Genomic DNA, 19,447 nt, shown 5'->3' on the forward strand with positions numbered 1-19,447 from the left:
TGGCGCTGGGAGACGCCTATCACGAGGATCCAACTCCGGGCTCGTCCTATGGCTCGTCCCTGCGGTCCCTATCCTCTCTTGGCCGTCGGAAGTGGCTGTCCTTTGGGCCTGCTTCATTGGCCTGGCCCGCTGTCAGTCGCCTCCCTCTCGGTCCGCCTCTCCGGCTCTGTGTCCGCTCTAGTCTTCGCCGTCATATTGGCTAGACCCCCACCATGACGAAGAAATGCCTCCCCACGGCCTAAAACAACGATATTTATATTTTCAATAACCTTAGTTTTATTTATTGGGCAGGGTAAACGATTTCGGGATGTTACCGTTAAGTACACGTGAAGATATTGCGCTTTCAACCGTCGCCGTGGTCCACAAGGGGGATATAAGCCTGACTTCTCTTAATAGCCATTTTTTGCAGACAAAGAAAGCTGTTGAATAGTGCTTTCAAAGAGGCACACGGGTAAGTCAACATTTCGAGAAAGAATCCTTTGCCTGTCCTGCATCTCACGCTTGTCTATTTGGCTTCCATCGGCATTGCACAGCCGCTAAACTTAATTGTGTAATTTTCTTCGTCGATTTTTCCCGAGCTAACATGCTAGTATCCCTGTCACTACCCGATTTGCGTCAGGCATGCTGCTGGCTTTGACAAATAGGAGTAATGGCTTTGTGATAAACCGTAATGTTTAGAATTAATCTCATTCTGTCACAAACGTTAAACAACAAGAGTGTAATCAAAGCGAGATTATGCAGATGCACAGTTTTTAACGCGTGCATTTAATGTGTTAAAATCCGCACGCAAGAGCTCACACTATGTGCCATTTCTTTACGTTTCCAGTTGTTTTAGTGGTATAATATATTGTCTAATCTGTTACATATTACCGAACAGACGATAAATTTAGTTATGAATAAGCTCTAACTTGATACTTCAGTAGTTTTGTCCATATTTCTTTTCCGTACCCAGGATAGAAAAGTAGTGGACGCATGCGCAGAACCCGTCTTGAAGCTAATCGGGCAGTGATGCGAATTGGGTAGCTGCAGTCCCATTCTCCAGAGTCCTGGTTAGCATTTTGACAGACTGGATATAAACGGTGTTTCTAGCAATACCACAATAAAATGTGTATTTGTTTTATTATCGGGAGCGCTGTAGTTGTGGTTATTTGAGCTGCCACGCAGATCTGGCTAATATGAACTTTGTTGTGAAGCGTTTAAAGCGACTGGAGCTACACAGAGGGATTGACTGTGGATGCTATGAGGCCTTCATAAGCCCAAAAGGCCTTGCTCCCGCGATCATATCCCTGATATAACAAACTTTACCTTAATAGATGGTTCTCTGGAGATGTGGCAGGATAATCACTAGGGGCTCTGCAGTATGTGCAAGCATTCATAGAACGCTTACTACACAGTTGTTAAAGTTGTCTTTAGAGGTTTATTTCTATGTGGCATTTTAAATTTTGATCATTTAAGGGTAAGTTTTTTGGGCCATTTGCAATGAAGTAGTCAGGTTTTAGTGTATGGTTCACTGTTTTCTAGATGATGGAACTCTGTTATCTTATTATAGCTTTGGGACTGCTCTAATGGTCTATTCATATAAAAATCTTGTGTAAGTTTAATATTATGTGAATGATAGTAGTAACAAGTGGCAGTAAATTAAAATGATGCAATAAAAGTTATAGCCTACTTTTCTTCCAAAAAAAAATTATACATGGAAAGGGCTTTGGGGTCTGAACATGTGCTCGACTCTAATTGAACAGGATTCTGTGTGGCTTTATGACAACACTGGTTTGAGTGACAGGGCTAAAGACCTGCACTAAATTAAGAAAACATGCTTTACATAGTTGAAGAGTGCAATAACAATATGACAATTTGAAAGCTCAACATTGAGATTTATTCTGGGGAACATGGTCAAATATAATTCCTACATGTATTTCACCAATACAATAAATCTGTTATTATAACTTCATTCATATGTAGACAAAAAAGATGCACTTTACAGTCTGATTTTTCAGTAAATAATCTAAAGATTTTAGGTAACAGTTGCAAAATTTTATGCCCTTCTATAATGATTATTTGTATATTTTAGTCACCTGTGCTCATAATCAGGAGAAATTGATAAACCAATTACCCCTGTCAGTGTCACGCCTAGTTGTCTTTAGCCATATTAGCACTGCTTATATCTTTATGAATGCATGACACCAGCTCGTATCTCGTTAGCCGTGGTCGGTCTAAAGGCGTCCTCCCTTAATCTTGTCTCCTCTCCAGTTCTTTTGCTGCGCTCACTGTGATCCCTGGAGAATGGGTGTGTGTTGGACTTGGCCTAAAACTATTTGTATTTTCCACTTTGGGCTTTTGAGCAGCTCGGAGAAAGACTGGGTCACTCGGATGGCGTGGCGTTTTGTTATCAATGCCACATACAGGGAGGATTATATAGGCTAGGCATTGTTTAAATTATTAATCCTGACTTTGCTGAGACGAGGGACAGTTCCAGCCACATGCCTCCTCCTATTTGGGATGCCATTGGAGAGCTGCATTCAAGACTGGCATGCTTTGAACTAGGGTTGAAATATTTAATTGGTTGAATCTCTGCTAATCAATTATTGAAATAATTGTAACAAATTTAGCAATTGGATAATTGTCATCTGGACTACCATGCCACATGATGAGAAAAAAAAAAAAGATTTATTCAGACAGAGCAGTAATTACATCAAAAGGACACAGGAAACGTAGACTTTTTGATGAATGCGTACATGAACAGTGGGTAAGAAAGACTTTTGTTGAAAATTAGTTTTAAAATACAGAATAGATTAAGCTGGTAATGGTTGAATTATATGCAAAATGTACACAGTAATTTATACGAGAAGCGTATTATCAGGATGTTGGGATTATTTAATTAATCAATAATTGTTCCTTCTTAGATCAGGCACTATAAATCAGTGCATTTTATTTCGATGGATACTCCAAAAGTAAACCTAAATGTAAAACTTTTTCTTTTTTATTTGGTGGTTAACGTCACATTAACTTTAGCATCCAGAAAGGATGATACCATAGAGTTTGTCATTGGTTTACACTGCTATATTTTAAGCATATGATGGTGGTAAAATTAATTAGTTATTAGCATACCATTCAAATTAGGGCTTCCCATGCTACACCTTTGGGCATTTGAATTGGTGCAAATGTTGGCTGTATTAATGACTGGCATTTCTTCTCTGTTCTACTGGACCGAAGCCCTCAGATACAAATTGTACTAATTTCCACGACTCAACTCATGAGTCATTATAATGACTGCATTCTCCAAGCTGTTTTAGAGGGTGCACTATGATTAATAGCAGTGTCATTTGATTTAAGACAAAAAAAATCTATTTTTACTGGTACTGTATTTGAAAGGTAATTGTTCTGGTAGGGTGCTCAGTCCTTTACTGCTTTGCCTAGAATGTTCCGCACTATGGCATTAAACATATCTGTCTTGTTTTATTGTATGAAAAGTTACAGTGAGTGGGGTTGCCCCTCCATAGATCTGCTTGTCTCCATGAGATCAATACAATACCATCTGCATGGAGACAAGCAGGTGGCGGGCTCCCCACTAGAAAAGTTACATAGTGTGCTTTTAAGTATAAATTAATAGTGAACTGGAGCAGCTCAGCAGTTCATGCAGAGGTGAAGGCCTGGCACAGAGTCTGGCTGTCATCCAACAAGTGTAAGACAAATGATTTACTACATTTGAATAAAAATATATATGCAACTAGAGGTGGGTGATACATTGTCCACTACAAGATAGTGTCAGAATAGTTATTTTCAAGGTATAAAAAAAATTGAATATGGAGTAGGCTTGTTCAATAAATAAATTATGCACAATATTTTTGGTGTTCCGTATTTATCATTTGTACATTTTATTTGCACTTGAGTACTTAGCATTTGAGGTAAAGAGGAGAGAATTGTCTATCTAATCTATGAGTCTTTATTGAGACTAATGGTCTAGTAGTCTGTTTCATTGATTCATTATTTTGTTGATTCAGTTTTTTTTTTATTGATTCAGTAATACTGATGCAAAAATGGTATTCAGTATTACTGCTGCATCAGAATATTTCCGGTACCAATATATCACACTTTAACATTTACAAGTATATAGTAAGTATTTGGTCCAATAAGTTGATGAAAATAAGGGTAAGAGATGATATTCCTGTACGTTTAGGGTTAATTTTACCATATATTTGCATGCACTTTGATTGCCCACTCGTATACAATTTCAGAGCCAAAATTCTAAAACTTAACCCATAGGTGTCATTGGGCTTTGTCAAATGCACACAAAAAATTGATTATATTCTCATTTCTGGACCTTTAAGATTATTTAAATGACATGTAAACTGCAAAATATGACGTGAGTAATCAGAGAGATCATGATCCGAAAGAAATTAGAGGATTCGGCGTGCTGATACTCAGATTACTCAGACTTTGAGTGTGCATGTAACCACAGCTATTGAGAGATAAGTACATGGAACTTGACACAAAAATGTATTGATTGTTATTGATTTGTTACCTGAAGTTATTCGTAGAATACATCTTTTTATCTTGCACTCTCAGTAGCGGGGATTGGGCCTTTCTTTTAACTGAACTCCCTATCACAGCAGTTTTTTATTAGGTGTACAGCTAAATGAAGTTCAGTGCTAACCTCTATGGAAAATTCAGGCGTTTTCAGATTTAGCGATAAAAGGTGCTTTACGTTTGTATTGGACACGGCGCAGTGTGAAGTTACAATATAAGTTTGTGCATCAGCATTTTCTCTGGCAGCTCTGCATCTTTCTCTTCAGGTGTTTTGTACTGGGGCAGAAATTATACAAGATTTAAAGGAAGGAAAAGCAATCTTAAAAGTGCACTAAACAACTTTTCTGGTCCGCAAACTGTCTCCATGGTGATATAATTGCTTTGCCTGTGATGATCCATAGTATGGATTTAAACGTATATCGTCATGGAGATGAGATGAAAACTATAATTGCAATTGAAAAAAAATGCAACATAGAAAAGTTGAATGCTATACTGAGGAACATTGCAGGCAAGGCAAGACCATCTCCAGACTTCCAAACTGAAAAAGTTACACAGTGCACCTTGAAGTGGGTTTGAATTGTAGAGTCTGATTAAGTTAATGGCATTTATAAAAGAATGAAGCGACTGTGTGTCCAATAGTTGCCTGTATAAGGTCCAGTCTTTCCCTACCCAAAATAATTGAATGAATAGATATTTTTAGCATTTTTACAAAAGAGAAATAGACTGTGTGAACTCGTCTTTTGACCTTTGACCTGTTTATTGTACCAACGGGACTTCAGCAGTGTTGGAGTACTCTTATATGCTTTGTAGTTTGCATAATCTGAGAAAATTGAGATATTTGTTATGTAAATAATATGTTTAATATTGTGATTCAGTTTAACATTAACTTGTCAAACCAAACTAGGACAAAGCAAGGCTAAATAAGGCTCAGCAAAGAAGTAGTAAGTATGGTAAAAAGTCTGTCAGATATAGTGGCTATTTGGATATTTAGGTCATTTTACAATTTATAATACAGATTATTTGCCTTACAATTACAGTGGTCAGCTTTATTTCTTCCAATTATTATATATGTCTTAAGGCTGTAAACCCCCTCACCACACACTTTATACACTTTTTTCAGCCGGATTTCTCTGTGTTTTAAACACTCTCAAAGTTCAAACCTTCGTATATTATATCCCCCATCCTCAATGATCACTTTAAATTTGTTGTTCACGTGCCTCTGCTTCAGCGGTATCTGCAGAGGTGGCCTCTCCGTGCAGAGAAGCACTTTTAAGTTCAAAGCGTTTGTGAAATTTGTCTGTACAGAACGTTTCATCGACATTGTGGGTTTTGTCAGGGAGAAAACTTGCAAACATACAGCAGTTCAGAGTCACACTGCTTGTGATCAAACATTTATGTAAATTTGTCTGAACACATTCTGTACTGTACAGAAGATACAGCATGGAGGAGATTGACAATGGTTTACAGTCCTTTAGCCAATCAGAGCACAGAACACAATGTGCGATCATGCGCTGTAAAAAAAAAAAAAGCATGTAAAACTTCACAAAAAATATCTGTTAAACAGCAAAGCCGCGAAAGGTGAACCACGATATAGCGAGGCCCCACTGTATAAGTAAAAATACATTGTAAAAAGATGCAATGCCAAAACTATTGTTTTCAGCAACAGTAGTTCGATGTCTTAGGAAAATGTGAAAGGTAAGTATTGAAGTTATCCTATAGTCCATATAGTTTTTATTGATTGTCTGTATATTGATTCAAAGAGAGACTCAGGAAGTTAAGCTATGGATCATTTATTATCATTATATGCTCAGAGATTTCAGACTCAGATTTGACTGTCTTAAATCTGGTTGAACAAATATCTGGAGTCTTTGATCAACGCTGTGGGCCAAAGTTCCTGGATGACAGACAAGAGGCAGAGGTGCGATTAGGTGATTCATCCTTAAACTAGTTTTAACCTGACAATGAAGAGTAGTAAATCCCATTAAAGCTGCGGTACTGAACTTTTTTCTTTTTTTCCCTTTTATCTTTGGATAAAAATTAATTTTATCCAAAGAAGATGCATTTATTTTTTTGTGAATGACTGATGGCTGTGTCATTAGTCATTAACAACAGCACATTATAATAAATAATGAATTTTATTTTATTTTTATGTGCTTATTTTATTTTATTTTCAGTTGATTTAATTAAAATGTCTTTCTTGATAGGTTAGCTAGCTAACTGTGAACATAACATACCTTTTCTGGATGCAATACTTTTACATTTTTTTAGACTGTATTATTAGACGATGAATTATTTTGTCAAAGAAGGGAAAATATTGATATAGTTTGAACAAACATGAAGCCAAGTGCACTGAACCCAGACAAAGGAAAGATAGGTAGCCTTTCTGATGCTCTTTTGGCCTTGACAGCAAAATTTATAGCTTTTAGATTTATGCTGAACCCTCCATCAATTAAAATAAGAAGTTGCAGAGTCAGCATGTCGCGGTAATTGGCTGTCCCATTTCCTGCAGGGGACTGGCTTTTTGTCAGTAACAATTATCCAACAAAAATGTCTAGAAGCCCATAAAGTGGTTGTGTCTGGGGTAGCGCCTTCCTGGTGGCTGGTGGTTGTATAATGTGCTTCATGTGTCAACACTGTGACGAGGCTACACGTCCAAATACATGTCAACTACTGTTTGAGAGATAAATCAGCAGCAGGGTGTGTGTTAGACCCAGGCCGGGTCAGGTCTAGACTGGCTCAGTAATACAGTACATACCTCACATCAGCTGTGAGCAGATCCCCGTTCATTTATAGCTGTGGCCTTGTGCCGCTGCACGTCTGCCTGGCAACTCCTCACGCTCGGCTCCCTCTCCTCTCACACCAGCGCCCAAACCATGTCTAATTACTAGATACACAGCAGTCTGGGGAATTTAAATGTAGAACATTCTGCATGCCCTGAACCCGGGGCTACAGAGACTCTCCAAACTCTGTGTCACAGACTTTCAGTAAAGTTTTCAAATGGTTAACTTTAAAACTGATTGTTGTTGGTATTCACTGAGTCTGAGTACATTATTTCTGTTGGTTTCCCTCTTTAAGTCATGACATTGTCTGTTGATGCTCGTCCCCATGAGCTTGTGTCTAAATCCAATCTTTCTGTCTTCTGCAGGTCCCAGTGGCTCTGCGCACAGAGGGACCATGTGGAGTAACCTGAAGAGCAGATGTCAAACCTTGTTCCACAGCAACAGTGCCACGGTGGAGGGGCGTCCCGAGACCGAGGAGGTGCACTGTGTAGTGGAGCTGAGTCCCCCCGAGCCCCTGCCCTCCGCCCCCTCCAGTCCGGCACGGAGCCCACAGCCTGCCCAAACTGCCACAGGGAGGCGCCATCACAACTGTGTGTCAGACATCCCACAGATCGTGGAGATCTCCATAGACAAGGACACAGAGGATTTACGGGCAGGGGCGGGTGTAGCCCTGGCCCGTAGAGACTCGTACTCTCGGCACGCACCATGGGGCGGCAAGAAAAAACACTCATGTTCCACCAAAACTCAGAGCTCTCTGGAAGGCCGCTCGGGCAGGCTGAGGAGCAGCCGCAGAGAGAGGCGCTATGGGGTCAGCTCGGCCCCAGAGATGTGCGACTCTGTCCCGGGGCGGGGGGTCAACAGCCGGACCCTCAGGCAGCGCCTCAGTGACACAGTGGGCCTGTGCCTGCCTCTGCCCACCCACAGGCGCTCCCGCTCAGCCAAGTCCCCCATCTCCACCAAACGCAAGATCCATCTGACGGAGCTAATGTTGGAGACCTGCCCCTTCCCCCCGGGCTCCGACCTGGCCCATAAGTGGCACCTGATCAAACAGCACACGGCGCCCGTGAGCCCCCACTCCTCCACAACTCTGCTGGACGCCTTCGAACCAGGACAGACATCTCCCGAGGACGAAGAGGAGCGTCTGCGCGAGCGCCGCCGCCTCAGCATTGAGGAGGGCGTAGACCCGCCCCCCAATGCCCAGATCCACACCCTGGAGGCCTCCGTCCCCTCGTCCACACTCTACAAACTGGGACCAAAGATGACCCCTGGCCTGGCAGAGGCCGAGGGCCGCTCGGGGGCCACCGGGGCCTCATCACAGGACTGTGACTCTGAGGAGGACTCCACCACCCTGTGCCTCCAGGCGCGACGTCCCAAACAGAGGCACGCTTCAGGGGAGGGCCACAGCCGGCAGCAGCCAGGGCCGTGGAAGGTGCACACTCAGATCGACTATATCCACTGCCTGGTGCCAGACCTGCTGCAGATCAGCGCGCTGCCCTGCTACTGGGGTGTCATGGACCGCTACGAGGCGGAGGCTCTGCTGGACGGCCGACCTGAGGGCACCTTTCTGCTAAGAGACTCTGCACAGGAGGACTACCTGTTCTCCGTTAGCTTCCGGCGCTACAACCGCTCACTGCACGCACGCATCGAGCAGTGGAACCATAACTTCAGCTTCGATGCCCACGACCCGTGCGTGTTCCACTCGACGACGGTCACGGGGCTGTTGGAGCACTATAAGGACCCCAGCGCCTGCATGTTCTTTGAGCCTCTGCTGACGGCTCCGCTGCACCGGACCTTCCCCTTCTCGCTGCAGCACTTGGCGCGCGCTGTCATCTGCCGCCGGACCTCGTACGATGGCATCGGGGCACTTCCGCTGCCGCCCGCTCTGCAGGACTTTTTAAAGGAGTATCATTACAAACAGAAAGTACGAGTGCGCTGGCTGGAGCGAGAGCCTCTGCTTAAGCTCAAATAGTCTGAGATTAACTGAACTAGAGATGTTCCTTATCAGGAGACTACGGCTCTTTGGTGGGAATTAAATGTAACAAGCTATACCAGATTCATTCTAATCTTTAGTTATTACTTACATCACAAATACATATGATTATACTCAGTATAACGGCAAGCACACGGCTTGTGCAACAGGTTTTCTTTGAGAGTGAGGGAAGGCACAAATATAAGCACTTTGTGTTTTTTCTCTTCTTTTGTGCTAAATGTCTGCCTGACCCAACAGGGCCACCTGCCTGTGACCTGCATGCCTCCCTGTCACCCCAGTGGTCACATCTGTACAGTGCACTCTCCATGTCTTTGTCTTTAAGCACCAAGTCACATCAGGCTCTGCTCCTCTGCACAATGACCCACCACCAGTTAAGTATAGGTTAATTATTATTAATCAGACAAATCTAGCACAGCTGATCAGAAATGTTGGCAGTTGTAGAAATGATTTGATTTTTAAGACGCAAGTTTTATTGATCACATTTAAATTATTTATCTTACGTTTTAGACAGAGTTCTAAATCATGTGACTGTAGTGTTCCTGCAGTGTCACATTTGGTGCTAATTTATGAGAGGTGAAGGCTTGGCTTCAGGGAAAAATGGTTAGAAAGTCCTTTTAATTTAGGTAAATAATGGATCAGTCTGCAGCGTTTTACTTTTAATAAGATTAGACGTTCCCCGATTAATCAGCCACCGATTATCAATGACATGAACAGTGATCAGCAAAATCAGACATAACACTTAGCCATGTAGATAAATGATCGGCAGCTAGAGGCACATTATTGGCTTAAATTGTCTGCAAAATTCCATTGATGCTATAACTAGTTTGATTTTGGTCAAACGTCGTATCATCAAAAGCCTATATTATTTATATATATGTGATACATAGTGATATATCACTATATCAAAATATCGCCTGTGATCAGCATCAGCTGATAAAAATTTCAGATATTTGGTATCGGTGATAGGCCTCAAAAATCCTGATCGGAGCACTTCTAAATAAGTTTATCTTCAACTCCACTTTGTACTAGCAGTATTCAGTCCATTTACTTCAGTGTGCTCCTGACGAAGCAACTTTCCATATTTTCAGTAACAAGTCAATTACATACACTTTATTAAAAACATTAAGCATATTTTAAAAGTAGCTGTTGAAGTATGGCTATATTAGCCTATATTACAATCAATTTACAAGAGTTGATTTTTTGATTATTTTGGATCTAGTCAAAATACAGCTGTCAGTGAATCTTTAACTAATATATCTGGATAAATTTCCTATTAAATCCATGGCACGAGTTTAGAGAGCAGTGGTTCATTCAGGCTTGTTTTATGGGGATAGGGCTGCGGAAGGAGAGAGCAGGTAAAACTGTGGCATAAATGTGAAATATTGATGAGATCACAAACCGGAAAAGTTCAGCTGGAGGTCTCAGACAGGCTCGCATTTCACTGCATATGAGTCTATGATACAAACAGGATATTTGGACTAATGACATGGCATTATTCATCAACATTGAGTATCCCATTTTCCATAGAGCCACCCAACCCTTCCCCATAGCAATGTTTAGGTCTGTCACGAGTAAGTTCTTGACAGGAACTTGTCATCCCTCAGTAATATTTAATGTATTGCATCCATTGGACTTACAAATTAGTCAGTTCAGAATGATCAGGAGTAAGATAAGCCAAAATGTTCTGTTTAACCAAGTAACTTTACTGATATTGTTAATTCTGCACAACATGCAGGCTAGATTGTCTGTTACACATGTACTTGAAATTAGTGCAGTTCAAAGGGGGCAGTGCAATTTTGTATTGTCATTTAAAACAATTTACAACTTAATAGCAAATTATAGCCATTTTCCCCAAGATATGTTTCCATAGATAACCACAGGCACCCCAAACAATACATTTCTTCAATTTAGATATTGTATTTAGCACTCTTTTAAGTCATTTTAAAATATAGGTAAGCCATAGTTAGTTACCTTTATGTTACTGTAAAATGTGAAAATCTTCTCTATAGGTGTCTTACAAAATTGCAGTTTGAACGAGGCCTGGGATGATAACAAATTTGAAGTGTGATACGTTGCTACATAACAGTATCACAATGAAGTTGAAACTAATGATAATCCTTGTAAACCTTTTTCTCAGAGGTATTTTTTATATTTATATGTAAGAAGGCAGATTAAACTAATGATTCACAAGTTTAATCAGTTTTTGTATAAATATAGTTTCCTAGGACTTTTTTTCTGCTTATAGTTACTTTGCCTGAACTCCTGTGCAGTTGTAGTCTTGTGGGTGCAGTTTGGGTCAGATATATAGAGATACGCAATAGCTTTGAGAGCTTTTGCCACACACCCTTTTTTAACAACTAATTGAACAGCAGGACATTTCTTTGGTCAACCAAGAATTTCATTAGTGGACTACAGCTGTAAATATATCGCACATCAAAATTTGTTATCGTGACACAGGCCTACCCTCTCTCTCCCTCTCTCCTAGGCCTTATAATCACTGCTTCATTCCTCCAAGTGGGATATAAATTTCTCAGAGGCTGCTGTGTGACCGCGGGAGGCCATTTTTCGTAACTCCTCCACCTGTTTCTGCTCCATCTGTCCACGTCGCATAGATAAGAACGTGATTTAGAGCGTTGAGTTGTCCCGCTATGCCCCCAGTCCCGGACTATTCAAACTGTCAGGGCAAGAGATTCAGTTTATAGAAGCTCTCTCAGTAATATTAGCATAGGGAAAAGTACTTAATAACAGTGTACAATGTAGTCACAACATTTTCAGATAGAGTTAACTTTTTTATGAAATAAGATGGGTGACAAAGAGAAGTTTTTACTGTTATAAAGTCAATGGAGCTATTCAAAAGTTACAAGTGTAGTTAGTGGCGCAGTAGAGTTTAAGCAGCCATGGTGAATACAATGACCATAACCTTATTTAAAATATATATTGAAAACTTTAAACTACAGCAAAGTGTATTTGTTACACCTAATCAAGTTTTAGAAGTAATTCAAATTTTCTGTTCAATCATGAGTCCCAAACTTTAAACTTAAGCCTGAGCCAAAAGTCCTCACTGCTCTTCAGACCTCAGTTTTTTGCTTTTAAGTTAATCCTAATTAATTTAGCTTAAGATAGTTCCTGTAATATTTAATTTTACATTTCAGAGTCCAAACATCTGCAATATGTTGAACAAACAATACATCTGTTATGAACCTAATATGTAGGTTTGCATCGCTCAGTATTTACACTTTTACACTTGAAATTAGCACTTTACTTGCCATATAATGTTAATATTTTGCAGAACGTTTGAACACATCTTTTCTTAATTACAGTACAATACTTAAGCTATTTTAATAATTATATTAGTGAGCTCAAATGTATATGGATATTTATAGGGAAAAATATAGCCCATTGTTTTCAACTGGTTCAAAACATTTCAATATTCAAAGTCTACACTGCAAAAAAGATTATCTACATAATTTATAAATACATTTTTAGTGTAGTGTATTAATCTTGATTAACAATATTTGACTCTTTAGATGCATGAAGTTAATGGGTCTTGTTAATTTTTTATCATTCAAGACAGTTATGACCTATTTTCAGTCCATTTATACATTTTCAGAAAGCAAAATTGTTTGGCAGTGAAGTAGAAAGTTTTTCTTACTGCAAGTGCAACTTATAAGAATTAACTATGGATGGATAATATTGACAAATATTATGGCATTCAGAAAGGTCTTGCTTGTGTTGAGATTTAAGTATCACACAAAAATGTGAATGGACTGTAAAATTAACCACAACATTTCAGAAATATCGAATCCTTTATTTGAAAGACTATATTTTAAGATTGTTTTATTAAAGACTATATTCTTAATACTAATCTCCTAATTGTACCTCCAAACCAATATATATTTTTTTTTATATTTCTCCCAGCTCTGTATTGAATCATGTTAAATAAATCAAGATTAATACCCTGATTTCAAGCCATTATAGTAGATAATCTTTTTTATAATGTGAAGTAGTTGCCATGTTGCAGACTGGTGCTTGTTTGGGAGGTGCTTAGACAGAGCCACATGGAGGGTCCTGGGATGCAGAGGGGAGTGAGGGGATCATTCTGACTCCTATATGAACCACCCCTCTGCCCCCCTTTACCTTTTTCACCCCCCCTCTCCCCTCCTCTCTTGTCCCATTACGTGAACTCAGGCAGCCCCCCCACCCCCCCCATCGCTTTGAGAGTCCACCCCCGGACCCTCATGCCCTGTTTTCCCCATGGGAAATTTGTGACATTAACCGTAGCACATGTTTGCCATATAACCCCTTAGCGTTAGGAATAAAAAGACTTTGTATGTATGATGAATGATGAATTATATGTAATAGGAGCCTGATGAAAAGACGATATTTTCTGTGGTGCATTAACTGTCATGAACTCATTTGCACACGCGCTGCAGATATAACAGATAGGACACCTGCATTTCCACTGTCTCATGCATCAAACCAGAACCAGACCCAGATTAAACCTGGACCGAGCCAGGACTAAACCCCATGGGGTGTAAAATGGACCACATTACCCAGAATCCCCTCTTTCTTTGAGACCTCTTTTCCACTGAGATGAACCAGGAGCTCATTCTTGGCGGAGACTTTAACAATTTATTTATTTTTGTAGACACGCCCCCTTTTATGACCTCCGTATGTAATGCTAGTGATTTTGAATTAGATGAGAGTTTTCCATTTATCCTTGACAAGTGTAAGATCTATTATAATATCCACATAATTCACATTTTACTGTCTCCTCATGGCAGATTTCCAAACTGTGAGCTGAGCTGTACAGTTATCGACTGATATGAAGTTGTACAGGTCCATAGATCTTCCACCTTAATCAAAGTGTATGAATAGTATAAAATTGAGGGATGGCCTGATACGGATATGGATGAACCGATATCCGATATTTGTCTTGCTGTTTTTGGCTGATAACCAATATTTACTGATAATGGTATTAAGCCTTTAAAATCCATATCAATGACTAAATCTGTTAAGTTATAGTGAGTATAGTGGTTTACAACAACTATTTTAACTTAAAAATACTCTGTTGTGATACCAGACTAAATCAGTGGTATTCATTTTCTTAGTCAGTGGAAGTCAAACCAACCAGTTTAATTTCTCAGATGAATTATACATTATAATTTATAACAATCCATAATATTTTAGTGTTTTTGAAATTCAGAGCCCATTGTTTTTTTTTTTATATTATCTCAAAACAGTAACCTTAAAATGATGAAGCCCAAACACAGTGGAAAAGAGGTCCATGCAATGAAAGCTGTCAACGTGTATTTTCTGTATCCTAAGGAGAAAAATGCCATCAAAACCTTTTATTGTCAATAATAAGAAACTATTTATCTAACCTAGTGATAAATAACTGGGTCTGGTCCTTGCAGTTTTGCCACAGCGTTTTAAAGGTACGATAAGTTTAAAGAAGATATTTTACACAGTTCATGTTTCCCATATATATTTAAGAGGTGCTATAAACAGAAAAATTATGTAGAGAGTAATTATTTTTCCTGATCCCTTATGCAAATACGGAGTTGGTATGGTTGAAATCCCGTCACTTTATGCTGAATGTGCACAAAAGTTTCTGTCTGGAAGTGAAAGAAAAAGAGGACTATTATGGGATGTGGTTGTTGTCATGGGACTACCGTATCAACCAATCACTGAAACCAATTTAAGACCTAGCTAACAATGCTAATAGGTTGTGTTTGTTCAAGTGACATCACAACGTTTTATACTATCCATAGTTTATTATTGAGCTGGAGGGCAGGGGAGATTTCTATGGTAGAATTTGCCTTTCTAACTTCCAAAATGCAGTTTTGACCTGGTTTCTGTGATTAACACATCTATCTACTTAACACAAAAACTGGCACAAAGTTCAGAATCTTCTCTATCAGCAAAATAAGGTGAATTTTGTTTTTCACAATAGTTTTAAAATGTGGTGGCCTTATTCCAACACACAATCAGTGTCATTCAAACTTTTAGCCACAAGATTAACGTGTGGAATTTCTGGACACATTCCTAACCAAAAATGTTAAAATTTCAATATTATGGAGGTCTCTGTTTGGGTGGTTCTTTCTAAAATAGTGAATTGTCCCTAGAGTTACATAGTCCCCTGCTCTCCATCTGAAATTATGACATCAAATTATAGAATATCGTGAATGCAACTTATCACATAAGCTGATTTCAGACCAGGCTAACAAAGCTAAATTTGCTAATAATTGTCCCATTGTTTTTTGCTCCTGGTTCCCTCTTTCTCTCTGATGTAAGGTATAGGATTGGAGCGTGTAAATGGCATAATCATGGTCACATTTCACTGTCTGTTCAATGTAACTGCTTCACCGTTCGTTAAAAGACAATGAAAGTTGTTGTTTTTCTCCGGTAATTACCTGTTCATTTGAAAGAGCCGTATGATGCTATGACACTTGTAGCTGTCACTATTGGTGCTTGGCTTATGCTTCATTGTCTTAATATTCCAAATAAAACTGTTAAGTGTAATCTACACTGGCCTGAAACTTCAGCCTGAGTCCGCCTTTTTATTGTAACAAGCATATTGTTCTTTTGTCTTTTATTGATACTTTGCAGTGACATCATGCCGTGGATGTTCTATATGTATGTCTACGGTGAAATATGGAACAGTGACACAATGCACACATGGCCAACACATCCAGATAAATTTTAACAATCAAAAAGAAAACTACAACATGGTTTTGAAAAAACACATTGTCAGAAGTCTGTGATCATTTCAAGTTTTCATGGTCCAGTTTAGTTGTTTAAAATTTGATGTTCAACAAAAAAAGTGACAAAGTAAAAAAAAATTTTTATTTGAGATTCTTAACAGCACAAATCATCTCACTTTATGGTCAGATTGTGTTAAATTAAAGGTCAGATTAAAGTCTTAATTTGATTAACAGACCTTGAGACAGAGCAGTCCATATAGTTAGCATTACACACCCAGAGAATGTTGACATCAGCTGCAAAGTATCGATATAATTATAATCTATGACACCCCTTGTTGGGGCTGAGCTGACATAAGACATTCTCTAGCTTGTAATTGAGATGGGGGCAAATACAGTTTTGATTGTTAATGATGCACTATGTAATGTTTCTGGTGAGGAATCCGCCAGCTGCTTCTCTTCTTGGAAATATCATTCCTTTTCTTGGAATGCCCCTCAGTATGGTATTCATCCTATTTAGCTCCATGGAGACATTCAAGTAATGCCAGGGCCAAGTATTTTTCGAGTAATAAAAATACCTGTAGTTCTACAAATGCAAGATAGATGTATTTAATGCCACTGTGGTTCATTTCAGGCCAGTCAATAACTTCTCCATTGAGGCACGTGGCAGACCTCTAATAAGCTCATTTTTCTTGTACTATACCCAGGTTTAATGTGAATGATGACATTTTGAGTACTTTTTTACAATCTAAAGTATCTGCATTAGATTCTACAATCCGAAAACCACCAATTGTGCACTTTTGTATAGCTGGAGGTGAGATTGATTAACTTTCTTGCCCAAGAGCACAACAACAATATGGTGGTAGCTCTACCAGCTGACCCATACTCCACCAGTTGGTCCAGAGACAGACATTTGATCTCACAGTGCACCATTAAATACAGAATATCCTTCATAACAGAAATGGACTATTAACAAATATAGTCCATAAAGTTTTTAATCAAATAAAAAAACTGCCAAAGAAATGTACCTTATCTAAATGAACTGTGCAAAAACATTTTCATATATTCTATGCATATTTAATTCTAACTTCTGTGTGTACATGCACATTGTTTAAAGTTGTGTTTAACTTTAACCATCTCATGCAGTACATTTCAAAGTATGTCAGTACAGTAGCACATACTAAACTTCTTGGCCTTGATTGCTTAATTTTGACCTACTCCCCTCACTGTACCCTCTCTGGGGCAGTTCTTTCAGAGTCCTTCGAGTTTCACAGTTATGCATTTGTTCATTTAAATCAAGTATAAATAGCATGTGGGTTATCATGTTTGCTACACTGGGGTGGTTGTGAATAATTGAAGCTGCCCCAGAGGAGGGTAAAGTAGAGTTTAATGACAAAAAACTTCAGAGAGTTTAAAGTAAGGGCAAGATAATTAAGTGTACCAAAACAAGTATCAACAAGAACCAGGGGTAAATACCGGATGGGAACAGGGATTTGAATAAGAATATACCAAGAAAATAAACTAATGGCTTTCATAACAGAGGGCAGCTGAGGTGAGTCTACCAAAACAGAAATGTATTGGCCTAATAAGGTAGACAAATTTATTATTGTAGTTTACAGAAATGTGTCCTCATCTGAACCATTGCATTTGACCCATCCTTCAATGTTGATAGGACAATCCGTCTGGACCGTAAATCCATCAAGATTATGGTCAGTGCCCACCCAAACAGTGAGAACACAAAAAAAGAACAAACATTGAATTGAGTTCGAAATATTGACTTTGTTGATGTTGTAATTAAATCATTTGAGTTCTTATCTTTTTTGCAACTTTCTCTGACTTGAAGTAAATCTTACTTGTCTAAATAAAGTAAGTCTTACTTGTCTAAGTAAGTTTTCTAATGAAGATCTGTCATCTGTTTGTCTCCACAGAAATGTAATTGCGTTTCCTGGAATGTTCCAAAGTACGGCATTAAACTTATCTCCGTAAAAAGTTACAGGTAAGATCAGTGTAGAGGCGGGCCTGCTCAGTCATAGTAAGAATTCATGTTTGTATTAGTTTGCCTGTTATTGTCACTGCATTTGTCTGCTCCTGTCTGCTCCTGTCTGCTCCTGTCTGCTCCTGTCTGCTCCTGTCTGCATCTGTCTGCTCCTGTCTGCTCCTCTCTGCTCCTGTCTGCTCCTGTCTGCTCCTGTCTGCATCTGTCTGCATCTGTCTGCTCCTGTCTGCATCTGTCTGCATCTGTCTGCTCCTGTCTGCTCCTCCCTGCTCCTGTCTGCTCCTGTCTGCTCCTGTCTGCTCCTCCCTGCTCCTGTCTGCTCCTGTCTGCTCCTGTCTGCTCCTCCCAGCTCCTCTGTCCCAGTATAGCACTGTAGGCCCTATCTCCCTCTGCCATATTGAGCAGTACTAGACACATCTGTATTTAAAAGACAAGAGGAGGAGAGAGCTGTGACCACATTAGATAAGCCTGTGTCTGAGAACAGAGAGTTCATGCAGCGTTCACACACAGATGATTAAACCGCAGGGGCTTTAAGATACTTGTTTATTAATAGAAATTTTCTTGAACAGGCACAATTAGAATTTAGCGTGCAACATTCTATCTCAAATCTAGACAACTGCTTCCAGTGTCTAATAATTATGTTAAAGACAAAATCATTAATCATTCATAACTAATACATATTTAGCTTTTTTTTGTTTTGTTTTGCTTTAGGTCTTCTTATAGATTTTCGCAGCAAAGCCCCTTGTAAAATTGTCTTGGAAAGTGCGATATACAACATTAATATTAAATGTGGGTTATAGTTCATTGTAAAAGCAGCACTCTGACAAAATATCAATTGCAAACCTGAGTGGAAAGTTCCACATTATGCCTTTAAAATGATTTATTTTGCATTTATTCAAGTCTTTTTATTCCTCACTGATTGGGGTATGAGCGTTTCAGTTTTAGCTAAAACCTGGAACAGTCCTGAAGATGTGAAACAGGCCTCTACTTTGACAGTGTTTAAATCCAGGCTCAAAATGGTTCTGTTTAGCTGTGCAGATGACTGAAATGTTTTTATCCTACTCTCTTCTCTTTTAATATTAATTTTATGATGATGATTATTTATGTTTTGATTTGTTTGTATTGAGATTTTGATACCTGTCTTATTCTGTGAAGCACTTTAAATTACTTTGTGTATGAATTGTGCTATACAAATAATGCCTTTCTTAACAGATGCCTTCTATTCTTACCTGCATTTTCACCTGATGGCACCACCTACTTTTCTTCATGGAGTTAGATAAGTTTAATGCCATACTGTGGAATATTCCAGGCAAAACTATATCATACATCTCCATGGAGTCAAGCTGGTGTCAGACCCTCCACCAGAAATGTTACAAAGCACACCTTTATTGCCGTAGAAAACACCAAAAACGTGTAAACTTTTCTGTTGGCCTCACATGTTCTAGCTAAT

General features: G+C 39.2%; 1 protein-coding gene across 1 annotated transcript; it reads left to right on the forward strand.

Annotated features, from left to right (window-relative positions):
* Positions 1-14,189, forward strand: socs5b (suppressor of cytokine signaling 5b). Its single transcript, XM_033979860.2, has 2 exons — positions 1-451; positions 7,673-14,189. Exon 2 carries the CDS (start codon positions 7,702-7,704, stop codon positions 9,274-9,276), a length of 1,575 nt encoding a protein of 524 aa, XP_033835751.1. The 5' UTR covers positions 1-451; positions 7,673-7,701; the 3' UTR covers positions 9,277-14,189.
* Positions 14,190-19,447: the final 5,258 nt, after the last annotated feature.

The sequence above is a fragment of the Periophthalmus magnuspinnatus genome, chromosome 15 (assembly GCF_009829125.3).
Source record: "Periophthalmus magnuspinnatus isolate fPerMag1 chromosome 15, fPerMag1.2.pri, whole genome shotgun sequence".
Taxonomy (NCBI): Eukaryota; Metazoa; Chordata; class Actinopteri; order Gobiiformes; family Gobiidae; genus Periophthalmus; species Periophthalmus magnuspinnatus.